This window comes from Acomys minous (genome assembly GCF_964271855.1).
Source record: "Acomys minous genome assembly, chromosome: 2".
NCBI lineage: Eukaryota > Metazoa > Chordata > Mammalia > Rodentia > Muridae > Acomys > Acomys minous.
Genome location: NC_140484.1, coordinates 58,400,743 through 58,422,970, shown reverse-complemented (window position 1 = coordinate 58,422,970; position 22,228 = coordinate 58,400,743). Strand labels below are relative to the sequence as shown.

At 48.0% G+C, this 22,228-nt stretch overlaps 1 protein-coding gene across 4 annotated transcripts; it reads right to left on the bottom strand.

The window, feature by feature from the left end:
• Positions 1–354: 354 nt before the first annotated feature.
• On the bottom strand, positions 355–22,221 carry SIRT3 (sirtuin 3). Of its 4 annotated transcripts, XM_084772090.1 has the most exons (8): positions 22,087–22,221; positions 21,719–21,779; positions 12,480–12,668; positions 12,154–12,386; positions 10,886–10,986; positions 7,223–7,384; positions 1,683–1,892; positions 355–807 (listed from the first exon to the last, which is right to left on the bottom strand). In XM_084772090.1, exons 1-8 carry the CDS (start codon positions 22,109–22,111, stop codon positions 787–789), a joined length of 1,002 nt encoding a protein of 333 aa, XP_084628216.1. In that variant the 5' UTR covers positions 22,112–22,221; the 3' UTR covers positions 355–786. The 4 variants fall into 4 exon arrangements, with proteins under 4 accessions (XP_084628216.1, XP_084628218.1, XP_084628215.1 ...); XM_084772092.1 differs by lacking the exon at positions 21,719–21,779 and having other exon boundaries at positions 22,087–22,216; XM_084772089.1 differs by lacking the exon at positions 22,087–22,221 and having other exon boundaries at positions 12,480–12,660; positions 21,719–21,819.
• Positions 22,222–22,228: the final 7 nt, after the last annotated feature.

Sequence of the window (22,228 nt, the reverse complement as noted above, 5' to 3'; positions counted from 1 at the left end):
TAACTGTACGCATCTAGGGAAGAGCCAAAGAGGAAGCAGCCTGTGCTTAGTCATAACGCACACAGGACAGGGAAAGTCAGAGACCCAGGAGGGCTTCCCAGAGGAGTGCATACCATTGGTTTTAGCATTGTTACTGGAAGAAGCCTGGGTGGGGTAGTGGGGAGTGGCTTAGGGAGGGCTGAGCAGATGGGGTTCTAATAGACGTGGGTATTCTTGAGGGACTGGGTAGAGGAGGAGCCTCAGCTAACACCAGGATAGGTCAAGGGAATATGGGCTCAGTCCTGTCATCCAAGAAGAGGACACCCACATAACCTGTCATATGTCAATGATTACTGTCCCAAACATGAAAAATGCCAAGTTTTTATACTAAAATTTATTTCGTGCGAGAAATGAAGTTTTTTTGTTTTTTTTTTTTAGTTAGATGCCACTGTAGAGACCAACATGCTAGATTAGCCGAGTGTCACCTGGGTCTGGTGATGGAGGACATGCTGTGCCAACCTCCTGATGACGCTAAGGGCCACTGCCGGAAAGCAGTGTTGTGCACTACAAGCTTCAGCAGTGATGAGGTGGCCAGCACACATGGAGCTCCTTTGCATTGCGATGGCATGGCCCCTGGGTGAGCATCCCTGGTCAGCCTTCCCAAAGGTAGCCTCAGAAGATGCTACCCAGGTCACAAGTGGTTTGGCCCAGGTGTGGAAACCCCCCGGAGCTGTTTTCAGGCATGAGGTCTCCGTGGAAATGGATGGCCTCCTGTGTGACTTTCCCGCAGGTGAAGAGGCCATAGTCTTATCTGTCCCGTCCATCCAGCTGGAACAGACAGGATGTCAGTCAGCTTCACACTCAGATACAATAGTAACCCCAGGCCTGGATCACTTGTGGAAGTCAAACAAAACATTTATGGGATAAGCCTTCGCTCTGAGGTGAACAAGTGCTGCCAGAAGGCCTAGCACAACACTGGCAGCTAAATAAAGACTTTCCTAACAAATGGCACCAGTGTGCATTCAACCTAAGAGCCAAACTTTGGAACAAAAAGATAAAGGTAATACTGGTGGTTACATCTCTGTGGAAACAGTGAATCCCAGGCTCATCCTTAATATACCTTGCTTCTCTTTGGTTGTTTCATTAAGAGCTCGGGCTACACATCAGAGGCTAGGAGCTTTTGCCAGTAGAGGTGAGGAGAGCACCGCCAAGGCCCAGAGCCACAGGCTGGGATTTCCTTAAGATCCCATCTTGGCAACAAGGACATCAGTTGAGATATATTCTAGTGAAATCCTCTAGGCGGGGCTGCACCTGTCTATAATCATACAATTGGGAGTTAAATGCTAACACACCATATTAGAGTAGAACACAGATAACAGTTCTCATAGGAAACTGTTTTCTGCAAACTACAGATACTGTAAAGTCTAGAAAGCATAGTGTTCCCTGGCTTCCTATTCCCAATGGCTGGAATGGATAATGACATCCTTGGTTAGCTCTGTCCCATGCAGGATGCAGAATATGTCACCTTCTCAGCCCTCCCTTTCCCCTAGACCACGAACCATGTCTCAGCAGTGAGTTACAGGGTAGGCAGCAAAAAGCAGTGGTCTGTAGAAGCACCATCGTTCTAAGTGCCAGCAATGCACTCAAGTCAGTGACCAGAGACGCACTCTGTTGGCCTGGGCCCCAGAGCTTAGCACTTGTACCTTGCCGGTTTCCTGCTGGATGAGATCCTGCAGCTCTTGTGTCCAGCCCAGGAGGTCCACCAGCCTTTCCACACCATGAACTACGTCCCCTAGCTGGGCCACATCCTTGTTGCGAGGACTCAGAGCAAAGGGCCCCACCAAGTCTCGGTTGATGAGCAGTCGGGGCACTGACTTCTGTACTGCTTCGGACAAGCTGGCAAAAGGCTCTACCTGACGGATGGAAAGATTGAGGCCTTGGGCAGGAGACAAGGTTGGCACTGTGACACAAAAAAACTGCCACTTTGTTTTTGAAGGCTTCTACCCCCTGGTCTCGGTGACCTTTTTCCCATCTCCAGCCTCCCCCGCCCTTTGTTCAATGGGCTGACACAAACCCTGACTCCTCCCCATACTCCGTCATCCCCCTCCGTCTGCGTGTTCTGCCTGCAAGCATTTTCCTTCCACCTGCTCTGTCCACTCTACAGCCTGCACCCTGCTCTGAGCTTCTCCTATACTTGCCTAATATAGAAAAGCAGGCACCCTTTACTCTCCTGCTGCTGTCCTACCTCCCGGGTCCCCATCAATCTCCTGAAAGGCAACTCTGCTGTCATATTTCTACAGCAAGAGTCACAGTATAGGAAATGAGTAGATTAAGGGGTAATATCAAGCCTGATGCTTATCTAAAAGGAAAAAGTCAGTTCTCACCTTTTACTAAGAACTTTGAAATGGATTATGGATTTTGTTTTTCAAGACAGGGTTTCTCTGTGTAGCCTTGGCTATCCTGGACTTGCTTTGTAGACCAGGCTGGCCTCGAACTCACAGTGATCTACCTGCCTCTGCCTTGGGAGTGCTGGGATTAAAGGTGAGCGCCACCACCCCCATCTTAGATTATGGATTTAATTGTAATTTGGTAGTGACACACCTGTAATCCCAGCAGTCAGAGAGGGAGACAGGAGTGTCAGATGTTCAAGGTCATCCTTAGCTACACAAAAGTTTAAGGCCATCCAGGGTTACATTAGACCCTCAACTCAAAATAAGAAAAAAAATCAAAATAAGGGCCTAGAAAGATGGCGCCGCAGTTATAAAGGAGTTGGGTTTGGTTCCCAACACCCACATGGCACTTCACAACTGTAACTCCAGTTCCAGGGTATTCAATCCCCTGACCATGGGTACCAGGCACGTGGGACACACATACATACATACAGGCAAATGTTCATATACATAATTTTTTAAAGAAAAAGAAAAATAGGCCAAAAAAAAAAAGAAAGAAAGAAAGAAAAAGAAAAAACGCTTAACAGTTCTTAAAGAAAAAGTAAGGGAAGGCCAAGCTAGCTCAGTGGGTAAGGAGCTCGCCGCCAAACCTGACAACCAGAGTTTGCACCTTGGGACCCACGAGGTGGAAGCAGAGGACCGGCTCCCATACACGTACACACAAACAAGTGTTTAAAAAACAAACAAACAAAACCCCAGTCTTAAAAAAGAAAGACAAACTAGGTTTATAGGTAAGGGTGGGGAAAGATTTGCGACATAACTGAAGTGAGAGCAGACAGCGAGAGAGGACAGCGGGAGCGGACAGCGAGAGCGGACAGCGAGAGAGGACAGCGAGAGCGGACAGCGAGAGAGGACAGCGGGAGCGGACAGCGGGAGAGGACAGCGAGAGCGGACAGCGAGAGAGGACAGCGAGAGCGGACAGCGAGAGAGGACAGCGAGAGAGGACAGCGAGAGAGGACAGCGAGAGAGGACAGCGAGAGAGGACAGCGAGAGCGGACAGCGAGAGAGGACAGCGAGAGCGGACAGCGAGAGAGGACAGCGGGAGCGGACAGCGAGAGCGGACAGCGAGAGAGGACAGCGAGAGCGGACAGCGAGAGCGGACAGCGAGAGCGGACAGCGAGAGCGGACAGCGAGAGAGGACAGCGGGAGCGGACAGCGAGAGCGGACAGCGAGAGAGGACAGCGAGAGCGGACAGCGAGAGAGGACAGCGGGAGCGGACAGCGGGAGAGGACAGCGAGAGCGGACAGCGAGAGAGGACAGCGAGAGCGGACAGCGAGAGAGGACAGCGAGAGCGGACAGCGGGAGCGGACAGCGGGAGAGGACAGCGGGAGCGGACAGCGGGAGAGGACAGCGGGAGCGGACAGCGGGAGCGGACAGCGGGAGCGGACAGCGAGAGAGGACAGCGAGAGAGGACAGCGAGAGAGGACAGCGAGAGCGGACAGCGGGAGCGGACAGCGAGAGAGGACAGCGAGAGAGGACAGCGAGAGAGGACAGCGAGAGAGGACAGCGAGAGCGGACAGCGGGAGCGGACAGCGGGAGCGGACAGCGGGAGCGGACAGCGGGAGAGGACAGCGGGAGCGGACAGCGGGAGAGGACAGCGAGAGCGGACAGCGAGAGCGGACAGCGAGAGCGGACAGCGAGAGCGGACAGCGAGAGCGGACAGCGAGAGAGGACAGCGAGAGCGGACAGCGAGAGAGGACAGCGAGAGCGGACAGCGAGAGAGGACAGCGAGAGCGGACAGCGAGAGAGGACAGCGAGAGCGGACAGCGAGAGAGGACAGCGAGAGCGGACAGCGAGAGAGGACAGCGAGAGCGGACAGCGAGAGAGGACAGCGAGAGCGGACAGCGAGAGAGGACAGCGAGAGAGGACAGCGAGAGAGGACAGCGAGAGAGGACAGCGAGAGAGGACAGCGAGAGAGGACAGCGAGAGAGGACAGCGAGAGCGGACAGCGAGAGCGGACAGCGAGAGAGGACAGCGAGAGAGGACAGCGAGAGCGGACAGCGAGAGCGGACAGCGAGAGCGGACCGCCAGCACTGCCACACTGATAGCTACATAAACCTGCTGTGGGAAAATGTATAGTACGATGCTTCATACACTATTAATTATGTTGCTAATTTATAATCCAAAATAAAAATGGGCGAGTGATACACCTGTGTAAAGAAACAAATGGTCAATAAACATGAGTGGCAATGTAAGATCTCACTGTTCGTGCTGGGGAACTAAGCCAGGTTTTGTACATGCTAGGCAAGCAACCCACTAAGCCCCATCACCAGCCCCATCATATCTACTTTTAATTGTTCAGACTGGCAGAAAAATAAAATAGATCATTTTCATATTGGTAAAGATGTGAGAAAATAGACACCCCCCCCCCACTTACACTAAATGTCAGCACTTGTCCTACAAAAGTACCTGCCTGAGTGTAAATACATACAAGGGTAGTCACCACAGGGAGACTTATGACGAAAATCACTATTTATCTCTACTGTCCATCAATAAGAAACCGCCTGCATAAACTTTCTTATAGGTCCACAATTCCTTGACTTCCAACCCTTATGACAGGAAATGTTTCAGAATCCTGGATATTTCAGATTTTAGGAAAGATCTTATATTTCTATAACAAGGCACAGTGGAGATCCAGAGTGCTCCACTATCTAGAATATTGCTAATTTTTCCGCAAACATGGGATGCAGGACACTGTAGTGTCTCCTCACACTGGTCATGGGTTGAGGCCTGCCTTGTGTGGGCCCTCACATTCACCGGGCACACCACCAGCAGGACACTCACACCATCCACAAAACGCAGTGTTCAGCTTCTGGACATTTGCCCATACGGAAAGAAACCCAAGAGAACACAGGCCAAAATGTTAGTAGCTACTAGTCTTAATGGCTCAGAGGTTAAGAGTATTGGCTGTTCTTCCAGAGGAAGTGGGTTTGAATCCCAGTACCAACATGGCAGCTCACCTCTACACCTAGTTCCGGGGAGTCAGATGCCCTCTTCTGGTCGCCACATAAACCAAAAACACATGCAGATAAAACCCCCACATACACAGAATGAAATAATAAAATGTAAAATAAAGCGGATTCTTCGCTTTGCCTCTGTAGTTATGAGTGCTCTATTAGTTTATTTGGTGGGTGGGTGGGTGGGTGGGTGGTTAGCTGGTTGGGTTTCTGAGACAGGGTTTCTTTGTATAGCCCTTGTCGGCCTGCCTATGCTTCCCAAGTGCTGGGATAAAGGTGAGTGTGCCATCACCAGTCAGCATAAATGCATCCTTTAAAAGAAGCATATGGTGGGCTGGGCAGGAGTGGCGCAGGCCTTTAATCCCAGCACTCTGGATGCAGAGGCAGGCTGACCTCTGAGTTCAGGGCTATCCTGCTCTCCATAGTTGAGTACCAGGACAGACTAGGTAGAGACTCCCTGTCTCAAAAGGAAAAAAAAGAAAAGCATATGATACTTTTATAAACAGGGAGAAAGGGCTATTTCCACTTTACTTCAAAAATAATGATTAGTGACAGCCTTAGTGTCCTTATCTGACAGCTCCATAATCAGCAGCACTTGGCCCACACCCTCCTGAGTATCCCTGCCTGCCCCTCCACCCCCCACCCAATCTGTCCTCTATTCCAAGCCTGTATCTGACACGCTCTGGAATCTTCTGCTTGCTCACCTTTCACTCAGTTCCTTCCTCGGGTCCCTCCTGACTCTACCTCCCACACCCACCTTTCGCTACCTCAAATACAAGTAAGATGTGTGGCTAAGATGGCGTCCTCAAACCCACCCAACAGGCACAGGGCACATCCTAGTCCTACGGTAGCTCACTCTCTCCCGTGTTGCACTCATCATAGTGCCCTCTGCCTTGGCATCCAAAGCCGTGGGTCCCACAGGTTTATTTACCTTACTGTGTGCCAGCACCATCCAACCCCACTAGCAGAGCCTTTGCTGAGTCCTATCACCAGGGCCAATTCACAGCACAGCCCACAGGAGCCTTTTTCAGCAGGAAACCAAAGCATCAGACTTCCCAGTGACCACTGTCATGGCCGGGCCTCATTGCTGTCCACTATGGAGAGTCCCATCAAAACAGATGTGCAAAGCCTTACCTCTTTATTGAGATCCACTGACAAAGTTCACATTGAACAGCCATGTTTGCGAAGCTGCCTCTCCATAACCCATGCCACAACATTCACTCTTACACGATCCCTTTGTGCACACTGCCCCTAATGGTGCCTTAATTTTAAATCTCACTTTGGTGGCCTAAAGCACCAGGAATGGCCTGGCTCACAGCACACAGTGACAGTGACAGGCTGAGTGCGTGCAGCTTGGCCTCTGCACATCTGGCTTGCTAAACAGAGCTTTCTGGACCTTCTGCCTCTATGGCTGCAAGCCCATGGGCTTACCTCCCTGGCAATCAAACTCAGATGCGGATCACCTCCAGTGGTCATCTGCCAAGAGCCTCAGACCCACATGCGGACCCCAACCCCACTGGTCCTCTGACTGCCCCACCACCACACACACCAGTCAACTCCTGATGCTGCAACAACCTTTCCCCACCTGAGGTCACTTCGGGACTGCCATCTGCTCTTCATCCCAAAGTTCAGCTCTGGATCTCCATCAGCCCCTCTGGTCCTGCCCCATGGCTAACCTCTTACTACACACTTATGTCCCACACAGCCATTGCTTCCAAATCCTGGAGTGTCACTATCAGTGACTCTACTCACCTGAAAAGGTGGTACCATCAACCAGGCCCCACCCCTCCACGCCTACCATCCTCCCACCCGGCCCCCACATGCCTTTCAACAAACCTCCAGGGAGGTCCCAAGAATGAGTAGCAGATCTGCCAGGGCGAAATCAGCCACATGTAACAAAAACTTTGCAGGCAGTGGCTCCCCGAAGAATACAATGTCAGGTTTCACGACGCCGGTACACACGGGGCAGCGGGGCACCTTGTCTGCCATGACATCAGCCTGGGGAGCCAGAGAGGGAGGGGCCAAGGAAGATGGCATATAAGAGAGGAAAAGGCAACGGTTTCTAAAGGAATTTTTAAACATGTCCAAAAAGCTGAAGTATGTAATGGACCACATGTGGCTTTAGCAATTTTTGTCAACTGTTTCTTAAAACCTCTAAAATGGGGGTTGGGAGGGGACATGAAATACTTCAAGTCAAGTCACTTAGTTTTATCCACAAATTCTCCTGTAGGTTCTACCTGGGATGGACCACAACACTGAGGCAGTGTTCTGCGTGCACCCTGCATACGGTGAGAAAGGGCAGCATACGCCTGTGCCCAGGGTGAGCTGAGGTGACTGTGTGCAGCTTCCACCCTAGAAGGCATTCATGTCAGCTTCAAGTCACTGCTGGCATCGTCAGGAGTGACCATGCCTGCCTCCTCATAGGGTAAGGTAGAGTAAATGACAATTTCTAAGAACTACACCGTAGCCCATGGCTCACGCCAACGGAAACATCCTTGTAAAGTAAAGCTTTACGGCTAACTAAGTAGAACTTTAGTAGACTAACTTCAGCAAGAATGAGTAGAAACAACTGCCGAAAGATGTCATAAATTATCAGCTACAGATAATAAAACTATATTGTGTTTAAATTAAAAGGAAGAAATGACCAGTTTAAAATATCAAGAAATAGAAAAAAATGAAACATTATGGATATTTTTAAAAATAGAACTTCTAGAAGTAAAAAACAAATTCAACAAAAGGACTTTATGCTCTGCAGCAAAACAAAGTATTGATGAGTTGGAAACAGATCAGAAGAAATAACCCAGAATGCAACACAAGCATTTAACAATGACAGACACACCAGGCATGTTGGCATGCGCCTTTAATCCCAGCACTTGGGAGGCAGAGGCAGGTGGATCGCTGTGAGTTTGAGACCAGCCTGCTCTACAAAGTGAGTCCAGGACAGCCAGGATTACACAGAGAAACTGTCTCAAAAAACAAAACAAACAAACAAAAACCAATGAGGTATCATTACACAGCTGAACAGATGTGACCTGTACCTTGAACATGGATAACAAAATATACTATTGAGAACGTGGAGCAGTAGTGATTTTGGCTGCTGGTTAGAATGCACCATATTACAGTCACGCAGAAGACACGAGGATGCTGGTGGTGGTGGTGGTGGTATGCGCATATGTGTGTGTGTGTGTGTGTGTGTGTGTGTGTGTGTGTGTGTGTGCGTGTAGTGAACCCAGAGCCTCACATGAGCTAGTCAAGCCCTCTAAGCGGTATCCACTACATGTATTACTAAGCTATATACAGCCATAGTTCTGTACTTCTTACAAAACTAAACACACCGCTGCTGTGATCCAAAATTTATGTTTCTTGATATGTATCCACACTACTTGAAAACTTACATTCACAGAAAAACCTGCAGAAGGCAATTCGCATTCTTGAACTGAAGCATTCACATTGCTAGCAGAATCGACAGAGCATGGTACATCTAGACAAATGGTACAGTACCCAGAGCTAATAAGAAGTCAGCTGCCTGGCCTGGAAAATATATGAAGGAACCAAATGCACACTGCTAAATGAAAAAAGCTAGTATGAAAAGGCTGCACTCTGTATGATCCCGATTTTATGACATTCTAGAAAGACAGAACAGTAAGAAAGTAAGAGCGGAGTTGCAAGGGGTTGGAGTAGATGAAGGATGAGCAGAAAGAGCCCAAAGGAGGCTGGTGGCACACGCCTTTAATCCCAGCACCCAGGAGGCAGAGGCAGGCGGCTCGCTGTGAGTTCTAGGCCAGCCTGGTCTACAAAGTGATTCCAGGGCAGCTAAGGCTACACAGAGAAACCCTGTCTCGGGGGAAAAGAAGTACTGGCTGCTCTTCCAAAGGACCTGGGTTAAATTCCCAGCACCCACGTGCTGGCTCACAACCCGGGCACAACTCCAGTTCCAGAAGATCTGACATCTCTTCTAGCCTCTTTGGGCACCATGTGCACCCATAGGGCACATATGCAGGTACACATAAAATAAATAATATAAAATTTTAAGTGCTGAAAAAAGTGGACTGCCACATGGAAAAGAATGAATTTTATCAAGGCAGAAAGCCACAGTCGAATAGCACAGGTTGTGAGCCCTTAAATGGGATGTGTGGCTTTGTAAAGCAGGCGTCTAGCATGTCTAGAGACAACTGTGGACTGAGGCTGCCTGCACTCACCAGCGCATGCAGACCCGAGGAACTATGCCAAACCATGGCTTCAGCATCAGACAGTTCAGCCTTTGCACACCAGGTACAATCCCAAAATAAAACCTCTGAGATTAAGCTATGGAAATGGCCACCATCACATGGCACATTCTCTACTTCCTGAATTGGTTCTGAGACCAAATAAGTTCAAGGCCAGCCTGGTCTACAGAATGAGTTCCAGGACAGCCAGGGCTACACAGAGAAACCCTGTCTGGAGAGGCGAGGGGCTCCAAATAAATGTAATTCTTTGTTCTATCTCAACTAACGAGTTGGAACCGTGTGTGTGTGTGTGTGTGCGTGTGTGTGTGTGTGTGTGTGTGTGTGTACATATATATATGCACACACACACACACACATATATATATACACACAAATTGGAAAAGAAAACTTAATAGTAATCAATGAAATAATTTTAACATTTGGAGGAACATATATATATATATATATATATACATATAAAAATACCTTACATGTATGTTTATGCATACATATATCTTTTGTTTAAAAAAAACCAAACCATTACATTATCCACCAAATCATAGTTAGAAGGGATTGGTTAAAGAGAGATTTGTTTTCTTTCTTTCCTTTTCTGTTTTTTGTTTTTTGTTTGTTTGGTTTTTGGTTTTTTGTTTGTTTGTTGACACAGTGTCTCACTATATAGCTCTGGCTGGCCTAGAATGCACAGAGATCCACCTGTTTCTTACTCCCAAGTGCTGGCATTAAAGGCGTGCACCACCATGGCTGGCTTGGGAGATTCATTTTTCCCATATATTTCTGCCCTGCATTTTGGGGGTGGAGGGAGTGCTGCTGGCCTAGAACCCAGGGCCTCATGCATATGAGGCAAGCGCTTCATCACTGAGCTGCATCCTCAGCCAAGTCTTGGTTCTTTCACATGTATTCTTTCTCTAAATTAAAAATAAAGGAGCCAGGCTTGGTGGAGCACATCCTTAATCCCAGCAGAAGCAGACGGATCTCTGGCCTAAACAGAAGAAGATGCATCGCTATGAATTCTAGGCCACCCTGCTCTAAATAGTGAGACTGTGTCTGAAGCAAACAAACAAAAGCCAGGCATGGTGACCTGCACTTGTAACCTCAGCACTGGGGACACAGACAGGTGGATCCCTAGGGTTTCCTATGCTGCCGGCCTAGCTACCAGATGAGTTTCAGACCACTGTGAGTATCCTGTCTCAAAAACAGACAAACAAACACAAAATACCACTTTTATAAGGTCCATGGGGACCGCAGAAGGCAGAGACCACTTCAGGTAACTCACCCACAAGTCCTCCCCTGGGAAAGACCTTCGACAGACCGTACACGTAGCTGTTGCAAAGGACCCATGAGCTTCAACCAGCTTTGAGGCAGGGATACCAGACACTGAAATTCAAACCAGAGCTCAGTGCTGCAGCTGCGGTGGCTAGGCAAACACACAAGCACAACCTCTGGGCTTGATAAAACTAGGTTTCAAAAGAAAAAAAAGCTGCTTGGCTGATTAGCAAACAGAAAAGGACTTCTCAGCTGGGCGTGGTGGCCCGTGCGTGTAACCCTGGCACTGGGAAGGCTGAGGCTAAAGAACTGAGAGTTCCAAGACAGTCTAAGTTATATAGTAAGGGGCAGATGGGCTGCGGCAGAGCCTTCTCAGCAGCTAAAGAGTTCTTGTGACGTTTATTACTGCGATTCGGTAACTGTGTGCTGAAACCCAAAAATAGGAAATTCCTACCTCCCCCTCCCTAAACCTGTCGTCCTGTTTAGGGGGAGACTTGGGGTAGCTGCTGTTGTCTCTGATTCTGAGCTGCAGATTCCTTCTCACAGGAACCCTGTCCCTGAAGTGTGATGTCTTTCTTCAGATCATAGCACCTGACAGAACAGAAGTGTCTGTCTCTGCCACAGATCTACATAGTGTACGTGGGGGAAGCATCTCCCTCGGGGTGTGCAGGCAGGCTGGCGCTGCTGCTGTCATGTGTGAAGTAGAGCCAAGTTGTCACTGACGGACTTGGACAACACTGAGATGTTGGTGGCTCTTCAGTATAATGGCATTAGAGCGACGCTTTAATAAGGCTTTATCTGCCAGTGATAGTCGCAGATATCTGGTCACTGTTTCTATATTAAGACCGTGATGTGAGGGATCTGCCTGAAAACAATCTGAGGGTGAAAGAGGAGAAGGCGAGAACAGAGAGCAAGGCCTGGCTGTGTTCCAGGAAATTGAGTGAAAGGACCTCAGGGTTCCTTAGGAGGGAGGGAGACAGAGAGGGAGGGAAAGAAAAAGGAAGAAGAGAAGAGGGAGAGAGAGAGAGTTGGGGGGCGGGGGGGGGGGGAGAGCCACACCAGATTCAAAATAATATGAACTTTAGTTTCAGCTAAAACTCAGAACCCAGAAGGTGTGTGGGAGCCAGGCCTACAGAGAGGTTTCAGTGTGGCCTCCAACACAGAAGTGGTAAAGGCTTAACCAGTTGCCTGGCAACAGTCCCGGGGCCAGCAGAGACACCAGGCCATTGAGGGTCCTCCTGAGAGAGGGGCACAGACGTGCAAGGGGCCGCGGCTCACCTCTCTCAAGCCCATCGATGTTCTGTGTGTACAGCCGCAGCAGCAGGTCCTTGTCGTGCAGCAGCCGCAGGAAGTAGTGGGTGACGTTGGGCCTGTAGTGCCCTGGGTACAGCTCCTTGGCCAACAGGAAGAAGGGCTTGGGGTTGTGAAAGAAGAAGCCAAGTTCAAAGATGGCCTCAGGGTAGGGGATGTCATACTGCTGAAGGTTGTTGTAGAGGCCACTCCCTGGGGATCTGGAGAGAGAAGGGAAAGGCTGAGCCCTGCAGAAGCTACAGCAGGGCGCGGGGGGGGGGGGGGGGTGGTCATCCGAAGGAACCGGGGTTTACCTGAAGTCGGGGATGCCGCTGGGTGTGCTGATGCCGGCCCCCACCATGACCACCACCCTCCTGCACGCTCTGGTGCGGATCAGCTCAGCTACGTCCTGCAGAGAAAGCTTCTTCTGGCTGTTGCCTCCACATCCGAAGCTGCTGGAAGCTCCCACGGAGAGGGATATGGGCCTTCTCCCGCCTGTGACACTGACAGCAAGAGCACAAAGGGAAGGCAGCAGGCAACAGTCAGTCTTCTGCTGCCAAGGGCGCAGCCAGACACTGTGTACATCAGGGAACCATCTGATTCTGCAGACTGACTGACCAGTTAGAACTTTAGAGTTGGAATGTTGCCGATCCAGAGCTAAACTTATCTTGAGCTATCTTTAGTCCCCTGGATAGGACACCTAACATCCTTTGACTATGACATAAGACCTTTGGAATGTATCGACTTCAAAGAGCACAAGTGTCCACTAAGCTAGGAGCTAAGAGTCTCTCATTAGATAGTATCTGAAACCTATAGCAGGGAGAAATTAATTAAAATTGCTGGTTTCTATGAAATAAAGGTTTAGAAATGAGCAAAAAAATTTAACTGATGTCAAAAGACAGGAAATAAACAATAAAACCTGAGAGATTGTGTTAGAACTTAAAGGCAAACTCCCAGGAATCTAACTCTCCTCCACTCCAGCCTCCTCTCTCTCCTCCACCTCACAATCTTCTCTATGCTCTTCTGGTTTTGTTTTTGTTTTGCTTTGCTTTGCTTTTTCAAGTCAAGGTTTCTTTGTGCAGCCCTGATGTCCCGAAACTCGTTCTGTAGACCAGGCTGCCCTCGAACTCACAGACATCCACCTGCCTCTGCCTCCCCAGTGCAGGGAGTAAAGGAGTGCGCCACCACCCTGCACCTCTTCTTTAGCACTCTTTCTTGTCTTAAGCAGTAGCCTCCAAGAGGAGCAAACATCTGTAGCGGGGCCAGTGCGTTGGTGCATCCCTTTCCTCCTAGGGCTTGGGAGGCAGAGGTTGGCGGATTCCTGCTATTTCTAGCCCAGCTGGGACTATATAGAAAGACTTAGTATCAAAAAGCAGAACACAGCTAGGCATGGCGGCACATGCCTGTTAACGCCAGCACTCAGGGAAGTCTACAGAGGAGTCCAGGACAGCCAAGGCTACACAGAGAAACTGTTTTGAAAAATCAAAAAAAGAATAAAAACAAAAACACCCCCCAAAAAACAAAAATAAACAAATAAACAGAAAACTATTAAGTTTCTAACCCAAACCTGGACAAGCAGCTGAGGTGCCTATTTAAGATATCAAAGCAGACTTTGCCACCAGGTTCTCCCAGCATCCCTCAGTTCCCACCTGTAACAGGGTATGACTGACATACCCCATCCTTTCTTCAACCCAGGGGCCGCGCTGCCCTCCCACCAGAGGCTCTTCCCTGTATAATTCAGACATTTTGGTTACTGGCCCCTCTTTTGTGCCTTTGGCCTCCTGGTTGCTATACTTGGTTCGCTCTCTCCCTTCCCCTCCCCCTTCCAGATGTGTCTGCCTCTGGCTGTGCTTCCTCACATGTCTATAATAAACTTTTCCTCCACCATCCCTAGGAGCAGCTCTGTCCTCCCCTTTCCTATTTCTTTTTTTCATTAAAAACAAAACAAAACAAATAAAATAATTTTAAAAAGAAAGAAAACAAAACAAAACAAAAATTTTGTATCAAAAGAAAAGACTGCTATAGCCTCTATGGCGGTTTTAAATAAGAATGCCCTCCACAGGTTCCTATGTTTGAATGCTTAGGCTCCAGGGAGTGGCACTACTTGAGCGGGATTAGGAGGTGTGGCCTTGTTGGAGGAAGTATGTTAAAGTCCATACCAGGCCCAGCCTGTTCTCTGCTTTTGGATGAGGATGAAATTTTCAGCCACTCTCCAGCACCATGCTTGCCTGCATACGGCCTTGCTCCCCACCATAATAATAATGGACTGCCTAAGCCTCTGAATTGTAAGCAAGCTCCAGTTCAATGTTTCCTTTCTAAGAGTTGCCATGGTCACAGCCAGGGCTACAGAGAAACCCTGTCTCAAAAAACAAACAAACAAGAGTTGCCATGGTCATGATGTCTCTTCACAGGAATAAAATAGTGACTAAGACAGCTTCTTTTAGGACAATTGTGGAAAAGATAGGTAGAGTTTTTTTGTTTTTTTTTACTTATACCACAAAACAGAGTTCAGAACCTAGAAACAGAAAGTGACTTGATTTGTAATAAAGATATTCAGTGTTTTTCAATGGGGAAATATTTGTTGTGTTGCTACTGTTTTATATTTAAATGCTGAAATAATAAGATGGCAACATGAGAAAAAAACATTTGATACCTTCTTCATGCCATCTAGAAATGTTGTATGTCTAGAGATAAGCTAAGCACACTGGCACATCATGTAACCATGGCTACTCCAGGAGGCTGAGGCAAGAGACTAGGAGTTCAAAGCCATACTTAGCAATATAGCAAGATCTCATCTCAAAAGACAGAGCATTCGGGAGGGAGGGAGGAATGGGAGGATACAAGGTATGGGATAACAACTGAGATGTAACCTGAAGAAATTAATAAATAAAATTTAAAAGAAGATAAAGCATCATAGGATAGAACAATAAGATTCTAAAGAAAATAAATAAATAAATAAATCAGAGGAATATCTTTATGACCTTGGGATTGAAAAGAATTGCCGGGGTTGGGGATTTAGCTCAGTGGCAGAGCACTTGCCTAGCAAGCACAAGGCCCTGGGTTCGGTCCTCAGCTCTGGAAAAGAAAAAGAAAGAATTGCCAACAACATTAAAAAATAACAATAAGCCAGGTGGTGGTGGTACATGACTTTAATTCCAACACTTGGAAAACAGAGACAGGCAGATCTGAGTTCAAAGCTGGCCCTTGCCAGCTGCGGCACTGGGTAAGGTAGCCGGGGCAGTGCTGAAGAGTTTGCCCTTGGGGTATCAGTGCAGAAGCGATGGCAGGCTGACTGACTCAATCACCACCCAGGCCCAGATCCAGGCCTTCGGGTTGGCCCACTCCAATATCTACTCCATATGGAGCATATGAAGGGGCCGATCCTGCAGATCCAAAGCTGCAGGACCTCCATGACACAGGGCAACAACGGGATAACTGAGAGGCACTATTCTGATGAGGATCGTACTGATAGTTTAGAGAGGCCCGGAGCCAGATCAATGATTATTTGCAAGCCAAGAAGTGTGGACAAAAGGGTGTACTGTGTGATACACTGTAACACACTACAGCTTCCATGACAAGACAGGTTTGTCAGGCTGTGATGACTCACGCCTTTAATCCCAGCACTTGGGAGACAGAGGCAGGTGGATCCCTGTGAGTTTGAGGCCAGCCCTGTGAGTGCAAGTCCAGGACACCCAAGGCTACACAGAGAAACCCTGTCTTGAGAAACAAAAACAACAACAACAAAAAGACAAGATAGGTTTGGTTGGTTGGTTGGTTGGCTGGTTGGTTGGTTCTTTTTTCTTTTGGGGGGATTACAGTGATGGTGGGTAGATATGAAGGGACAGGAAGATGAGTGGGATTGGGGTGCATGATGTGTCATTCACAAAAAATTAACAAAAAGTTAAAAAAAAAAAAAGAGCCAGATGTGGTGGCACATGCCTATAATCCCAGCACTTGAGAGGAAAAGGCAGGCAGGTCTCTGTGACTTCAAGGCTAGCTTGGTCTACATTGTGAGTTCTAGGACAGCCAGGGTTATGTAGGAGAGACTCTGTCACAAAAAAAACAAAAAACAAACAAAAAGTTGTAAGATTCGGAACTGTAAGAAAAATTATTAACAGGTCAGGCATGGTGGCACACGCCTTTAATGCTGGCACTCAGGAAGCAGAGGCAGGCAGATCTCTGTGAGTTCGAGGCCAGCCTGGTCTACAAAGTGAGTCCAGGACAGCCAAGGCTACACAGAGAAACCTTGTCTCAAAAAAAAAAAAAAAAAAGAAAAGAAAAGAAAAGAAAAGAAACAAACAAAAATTATTATCTCCAAGTTCTGGAACCAAAAGAACAAAAACAACAACAAAAAAGACAAAAACAAACAAACAACAACAACAACAACAACAACAACAAAACCAGAGGGAGAGAGAGATTGATTACTGAGGCAGAGAGATGGCTCTCTGTGCCTTCAGGGTTGGCCTGGCTGACACAGGGAATTCCTAGCAGGTCAGGCACCAGGCCTACACAGAGAGACCCTGTCTCAAAAATTAAAATATATCTTATGTAAACATGGAAAAGCAGTAGTGTATTAAGAGCTATTATAAATTTAATGAGGCAAAGCACCCAATCTCCTATCAAGTATTAAAATGTACATAAACTCTAAACAAGAAATAAAGAAAAAAAATATAGTCACTGAAAAGCCTCGGGTTTGAGTTTTAGGGGGGACATTGGGAAAGACCGTCCTTCCAGGTAGTGGCTTTAATCAAAGAGTTATTAACACCGTGAAAAGACAGCATGTGGGCTCTGAGTGGATCCCTTCTTATAGGCTTAGGGGAAGAGGCTGTTCCAGGCCCCGTGGTTGATGAGTACCCAGTAGTAAGTGGCTTGTAATGAGGTTTATTCTTATTCCCAAGCAGCAGGGGAGGACAAGAATGTCTTGCACTGTGAAGAAACGTGTGGCTTTGAGGATGTGAGGGAATTGATGTGAGAGCCCTCACTTAGTTAATATGTATCCATCATTGGTACTCTCAGGTAGTACCAGTACATAGAATCAATTATGAGGGTGGAGAGACAGATACAAGCGGGCATCACTTGAGTAGTATGTAACCTGGGTTTAATTTCAGCTTTTTTATTTGTTTGTTTATATGTATAGAAATGGTGGGATAATTTACGGGAGAGAAGATAGAGCGGAAGGCTCTGGGCACACCGGGCACAATAGTCAATTTCTTCCCATTGACATCAAGAGTGTTTAAGTGACTCGATGCCTAGAAATTTAACTGGATCAAAAGCTAGAGCCTGGGGCTGGAGAGCTGGCTCAAAGGTTGAGAGCACTGACTGCTCTCCCAGAGGCCGAGTTCAACTCCCAGCACCCACATGGTGACTCACAGCCATCTCTAATGAGATCTGGTGCCCTCTTCTGGCCTGCAGGTGTACATGCACATAGAGCGCGCATACATTAAATAAATAATCTTGGAAAAAGGAAAAGAAAAAAGAAGAGCTTGAGCACTAGCATCCATGTAACAGCCGGGTGTGCCTTGGAGCGCTGGACACAAGGGGATCCCTGGAGCTCATTGGCCAATCAGCCGAGTCAAATGGGTAAATGTCAAATTCATCCAGAGACTTGGTCTCAAAAAAACAAAAAACAAAACAAAACAACCAAGGTAAGAGCTAGAGAGATGGCTCAGAAGTTAAGAATACTTGCAGCTCTTCCTGAGGACCCAAGGTCATGACCTTCTCTAACACTTGCACCCATGTGAACATGCCCATGTGCAGACACTCACACAACTACACATAACTAAAGAGAATCAAAATAAATCTTTTTTTTTTTCAAACAAAAGGTAGAGGGGCTGGAGGGATGGCTCAGCAGTTAAGAGCATATACTGCTCTGCCAAAGGACCTAGGTTAAATTTCCAGCACCCACATGGTGACTACCATCCATCTATAAGTCCTGTCCCAGGAGACCACACACCCTCTTCCGGCCTTCACAGGCACTGCATACATATAATGCACAGACGTACATGCAAGAAAAATACCCATACCCATAAAATACATAAACTTTTAAAAAATACTTGTAAAAAATAAAAACAAGAAAGAAAGTGACTGAGAAAGACTTCTGACATCAATATATGGCCTACTCACACACAGATGTACCCACTCACAGAGAGAGAGAGAGAGAGAAATAGACAGAAAGACAGAGAGAGAGAGAAATAGACAGAAAGACAGAGAGAGAGAGAAGAAAAGCAATACAAACAGCACAGAGCCTGCAACTTGGCCTGCAAATGCCCCCACCAAATTAATTCTGCAACCAGAGAAGCATCGAGCACTGCAGCTCCACTTGGCCCAGGAAGGTTCCTGAGTCTACAGCCTTGACTCGGGACTCTCTTGCTATCTAACCAAGCTGCAGTGTCTCCATCACCATGGCAATCGGCCCTGGAGTCAAGACCATCAGCCTCAGGCCACAGGTTCTTTTCTGTACACCCTGAAAGCTGGGAAACCGGGTCAATTCTCCCATCAGACAGCCTAGTAACCAGTATAGAGACCTCTCCACACTGGCGGGAGCACATTAAACAGATTAAATTGACAACTCCCCCCAATAAATGACTAATCTAAAGTCAATATAGACATAAAACAGGCAACAGAGAGCATGTCTTTCACTCATAATACAATGCAGAAATAAAGATGCTAAAAGTACACCTTGAGCCAGGACAGCTCAGAACCTGTCTTCTAGCAGGTTGCTCCTGACACTGTTTGCTCTCTGTCACTTCCTTTGCTCCTTACAAAATCAACCTCACATCCTACTGCCTGCTTTCCCTAGAATGACATTCTAATGATAGTCTTAACCCTTCATTAAATCCTAGTGGTTCTAAGTAGCCCCTTTCCCGGCCAGCATATTCTGCCTTAGAAGCGTGGTCTCCACTTCAGAGGTCAAATGCCAAGGATAATCACTGGCCCTCCCCTTCAAGGCAACAGCGATGGCTCTCTCTCCTGTCAGGGTGCCTGTCAGCTCCTGCCTCTGCAGCTGTAGCACACAGCTGCCTCATCACCGAGGTCAGGGTTCAGTTATCCAGGGACCTGTGTGCCACCAGCAAGCCAGGAGGAATCTCCCACTGCCTTGAGCCTCAGTTGCCAAAGCTAGAGGCAAAGAGGTGAAGGTGACGGGAGTATTTTGTTACTGTTGCTGGTACCCGTTGTGCTGGGGTGAAGAGGCAAGAGCTTTGTCCCTGAATTACATCCCCAGGCCTAATTCTTACAGTCATATTTGGAGGAACCTATGTTTATAAACCTGCCACCAACGAGTACAGGAAGTGCACAGGAAAACAACAGCAAAGAAGGCTTCATCTCCTCCCACACTGCAGAGACGGGCCCCTGCTTCAGAAGTCGGTCCCTCTGTGTCAGGGTTGGGTACAGCCAAGCTTTACTGGTCGGTCCCTCTTCTCTGAAACAGCTTCTCACTCCTCACACACCCCATCTCACACGGCGCCAAGGGCCGCTCTTGCCCTAATATCTTCTGAACTCCTCTTAAATTCAAACCAGATGAGGATACAAATGGGACCTGAGGAAAAGTTATGACCATTGCTGTCTGCCAACTGCTAGACATGACTCGGGGGGCATGAAAGAGGTCAAGAATGAAGTCAATGACGTCACATGAGAGTGAGCAGAAGACATGTTCTGGAAAGGCACTCCTCCTCACGGCCATCCCCAGGGCTCCCATGTTAGGGTTAATGACAGCCAGTCAGTCTTACAGATGGCGTGGATTAGATATGCCTCCATGAACTCCAGTGTCCTTCCTCATCCCTGCTCCATCCTCTGCACCCAGACGCCTGGTGTAGAGAAAAAGCTCTGTAGCAGTAGAACACTTCGTTGAACACCTCTCTCTTACAGTCTTCCATACATCATGGGCATAGACCCTTGTCTACCCAAACACTCACGCATTCTAGGGCACTTAGAGTTCTCTCTAACAACTCTGGGCCCTAAGAATGTAAGGACTCCAGGCCAGGCGTGCAGTTCAGTGGTGCAGTGCTGGCCTGCCAGACAAGTGCAAGGCCTGAGTTTGGTCCTCAGCACTGAAGAATAAAAACAGCCGGGCAGTGGTGGCGCACGCCTTTAATCCCAGCACTCGGGAGGCAGAGGCAGGCAGATCGCTGTGAGTTCGAGGCCAGCCTGGTCTACAAAGTGAGTCCAGGACAGCCAAGGTTAACACAGAGAGACCCTGTCTTGAAAAAAATTAAATAAAGAAAAGAAAAGAAAAAGAAAAAGAAAAAAATCCAGACTTGTACATTATGTTGGCAAATTGAACTGTGCTGTCTGAGCTCACTGAGAAGCTGGCTTTGGAGGCAGAGTTGGCAAGCCCTTCCCCCAGTTCAGACCCATGTTTGTCTCAAAGTCCAAGGTCTGGGAGGCTGGCTCCCCGAACTATATGAGAAGAAGGAAAGAGAAGAGCAGAACAGCCCAAGAGTGAAAACACTGCGCCCTTGAAATCAGCTAGAAGGCGAACCATTCCCAGCAGAGGCGACTATTGTCTATGCCAGGATGTGACAGTGCCCGCAGCGGGGAGCAGAAGCGGGAGCTCAGACAGGGAGAGAAGGCGCATCTAGGAACTCTAGCTGACTCTCTCAACTTCCTCTGTCAGTTCCTGTTGGATGGAGCAAGTGTCCTAGTCTGATATTATCTCTGTCTGTTGCTATTTGTTCCTTTATTGAAAAACCTCACCAAAGGGCTCACTCTGATCTGTCAGGAAGCCTCTTTACTGGGAGTTCCACCTGGCTACTTATAGAGGCTCCCTCAGTAGATTTCTGCTATATTTTCGAATATCCAATGTGATGATCTCTCTCTCTCTCTCTCTCTCTCTCTCTCTCTCTCTCTCTCTCTCTCTCTCTCTCTCTCTCACACACACACACACACACACACACACACACACATTTGAAACTGAAAATATGCCCATCATAGATAATTCTCAGGACTATACAAAACATATTACTATTTCGTAGACAGAATGACTGTTAGTGAAAATTTTAACCTCACAATCTTTATGGGGGACAATTAAAACATAAACAACAGCTGGATGTGGTGGCACGTGACTGTAATCTCAGTAGCTGGAGACGGAAGCAGGAGCATCAGGAGTTCAAGGTCATCCTCCCTCTCACAGCCAGCTGGAGGACAATATGATCTCAGAGACCCAGTTTCAAAACAATGCAAACCACATAACTTTACACAAAGCAATCTACTAGGGACTTATACTCAAAATGGTGTGCAAACAAGGTTATTCAGCACGACGCTCTTTGTAATAAGTCAAGATTAGAAAGTATTTCAATAAGGAAATGGTGACATAAATTATGATACATGCATACAATGAACTTCCACAAGACAGTTCAAAGACTGCGCTGCAGTGGAAACAGCTGCATAAAAAACATCTTTACGGGGATGAGGTACAGATGGCGGGTCAGTAGAGCCTTGTGGGAGAGCGCACCTGCCAGGTTCTCACTACCGCAATTGCTTCCAGCTTCCTGCCGCTAAAACACCGCTGACAGCCTATCTGCAGGACCCCGTGTCTCCCTTTGCCGTGGCTCACCTCCCGGGCCCCACAGTCTGAGCGCAGCCAAGGCCAGTCGACCACTCAGCGCCATGATGTTCTGCAGGACGACGGCGCCCAGAGGGTCAAGTGCCATCCGAATCCCCGCCCCCATGCGCCAAGCCCCGCCCTCCAGGCGCTCTTATTCCCGCCCCTCCCGCTAAGCCCCGCCCCCAACACCTTCATTTTTGTCTCACTCAGGTTATGCCCCCCACCCGCCCCCGCAAGCTGGCAGCTTCCTACTCTATGCTACTCTATGGAACTCTGGCTTATTGGTTGGGAAGTCAAACCCGGAGTCTTCATCGTTTTACCACGCGCTCGACCTTCTTGACCGGGCGAGTGATAACTAATGCTCTCTGATCGCTTACTGCGGTCAGGAATTGCATCACACATAGTTCTCCCCAGACACCACGTCTGAATGCTGGAGGCTACGTGGCCAGCTGTCCACAGGCACTTCTATTCTTTCTTTAACGTCCCAAGGCCAGGGACAGATGTGCGGGAGAAATTCGA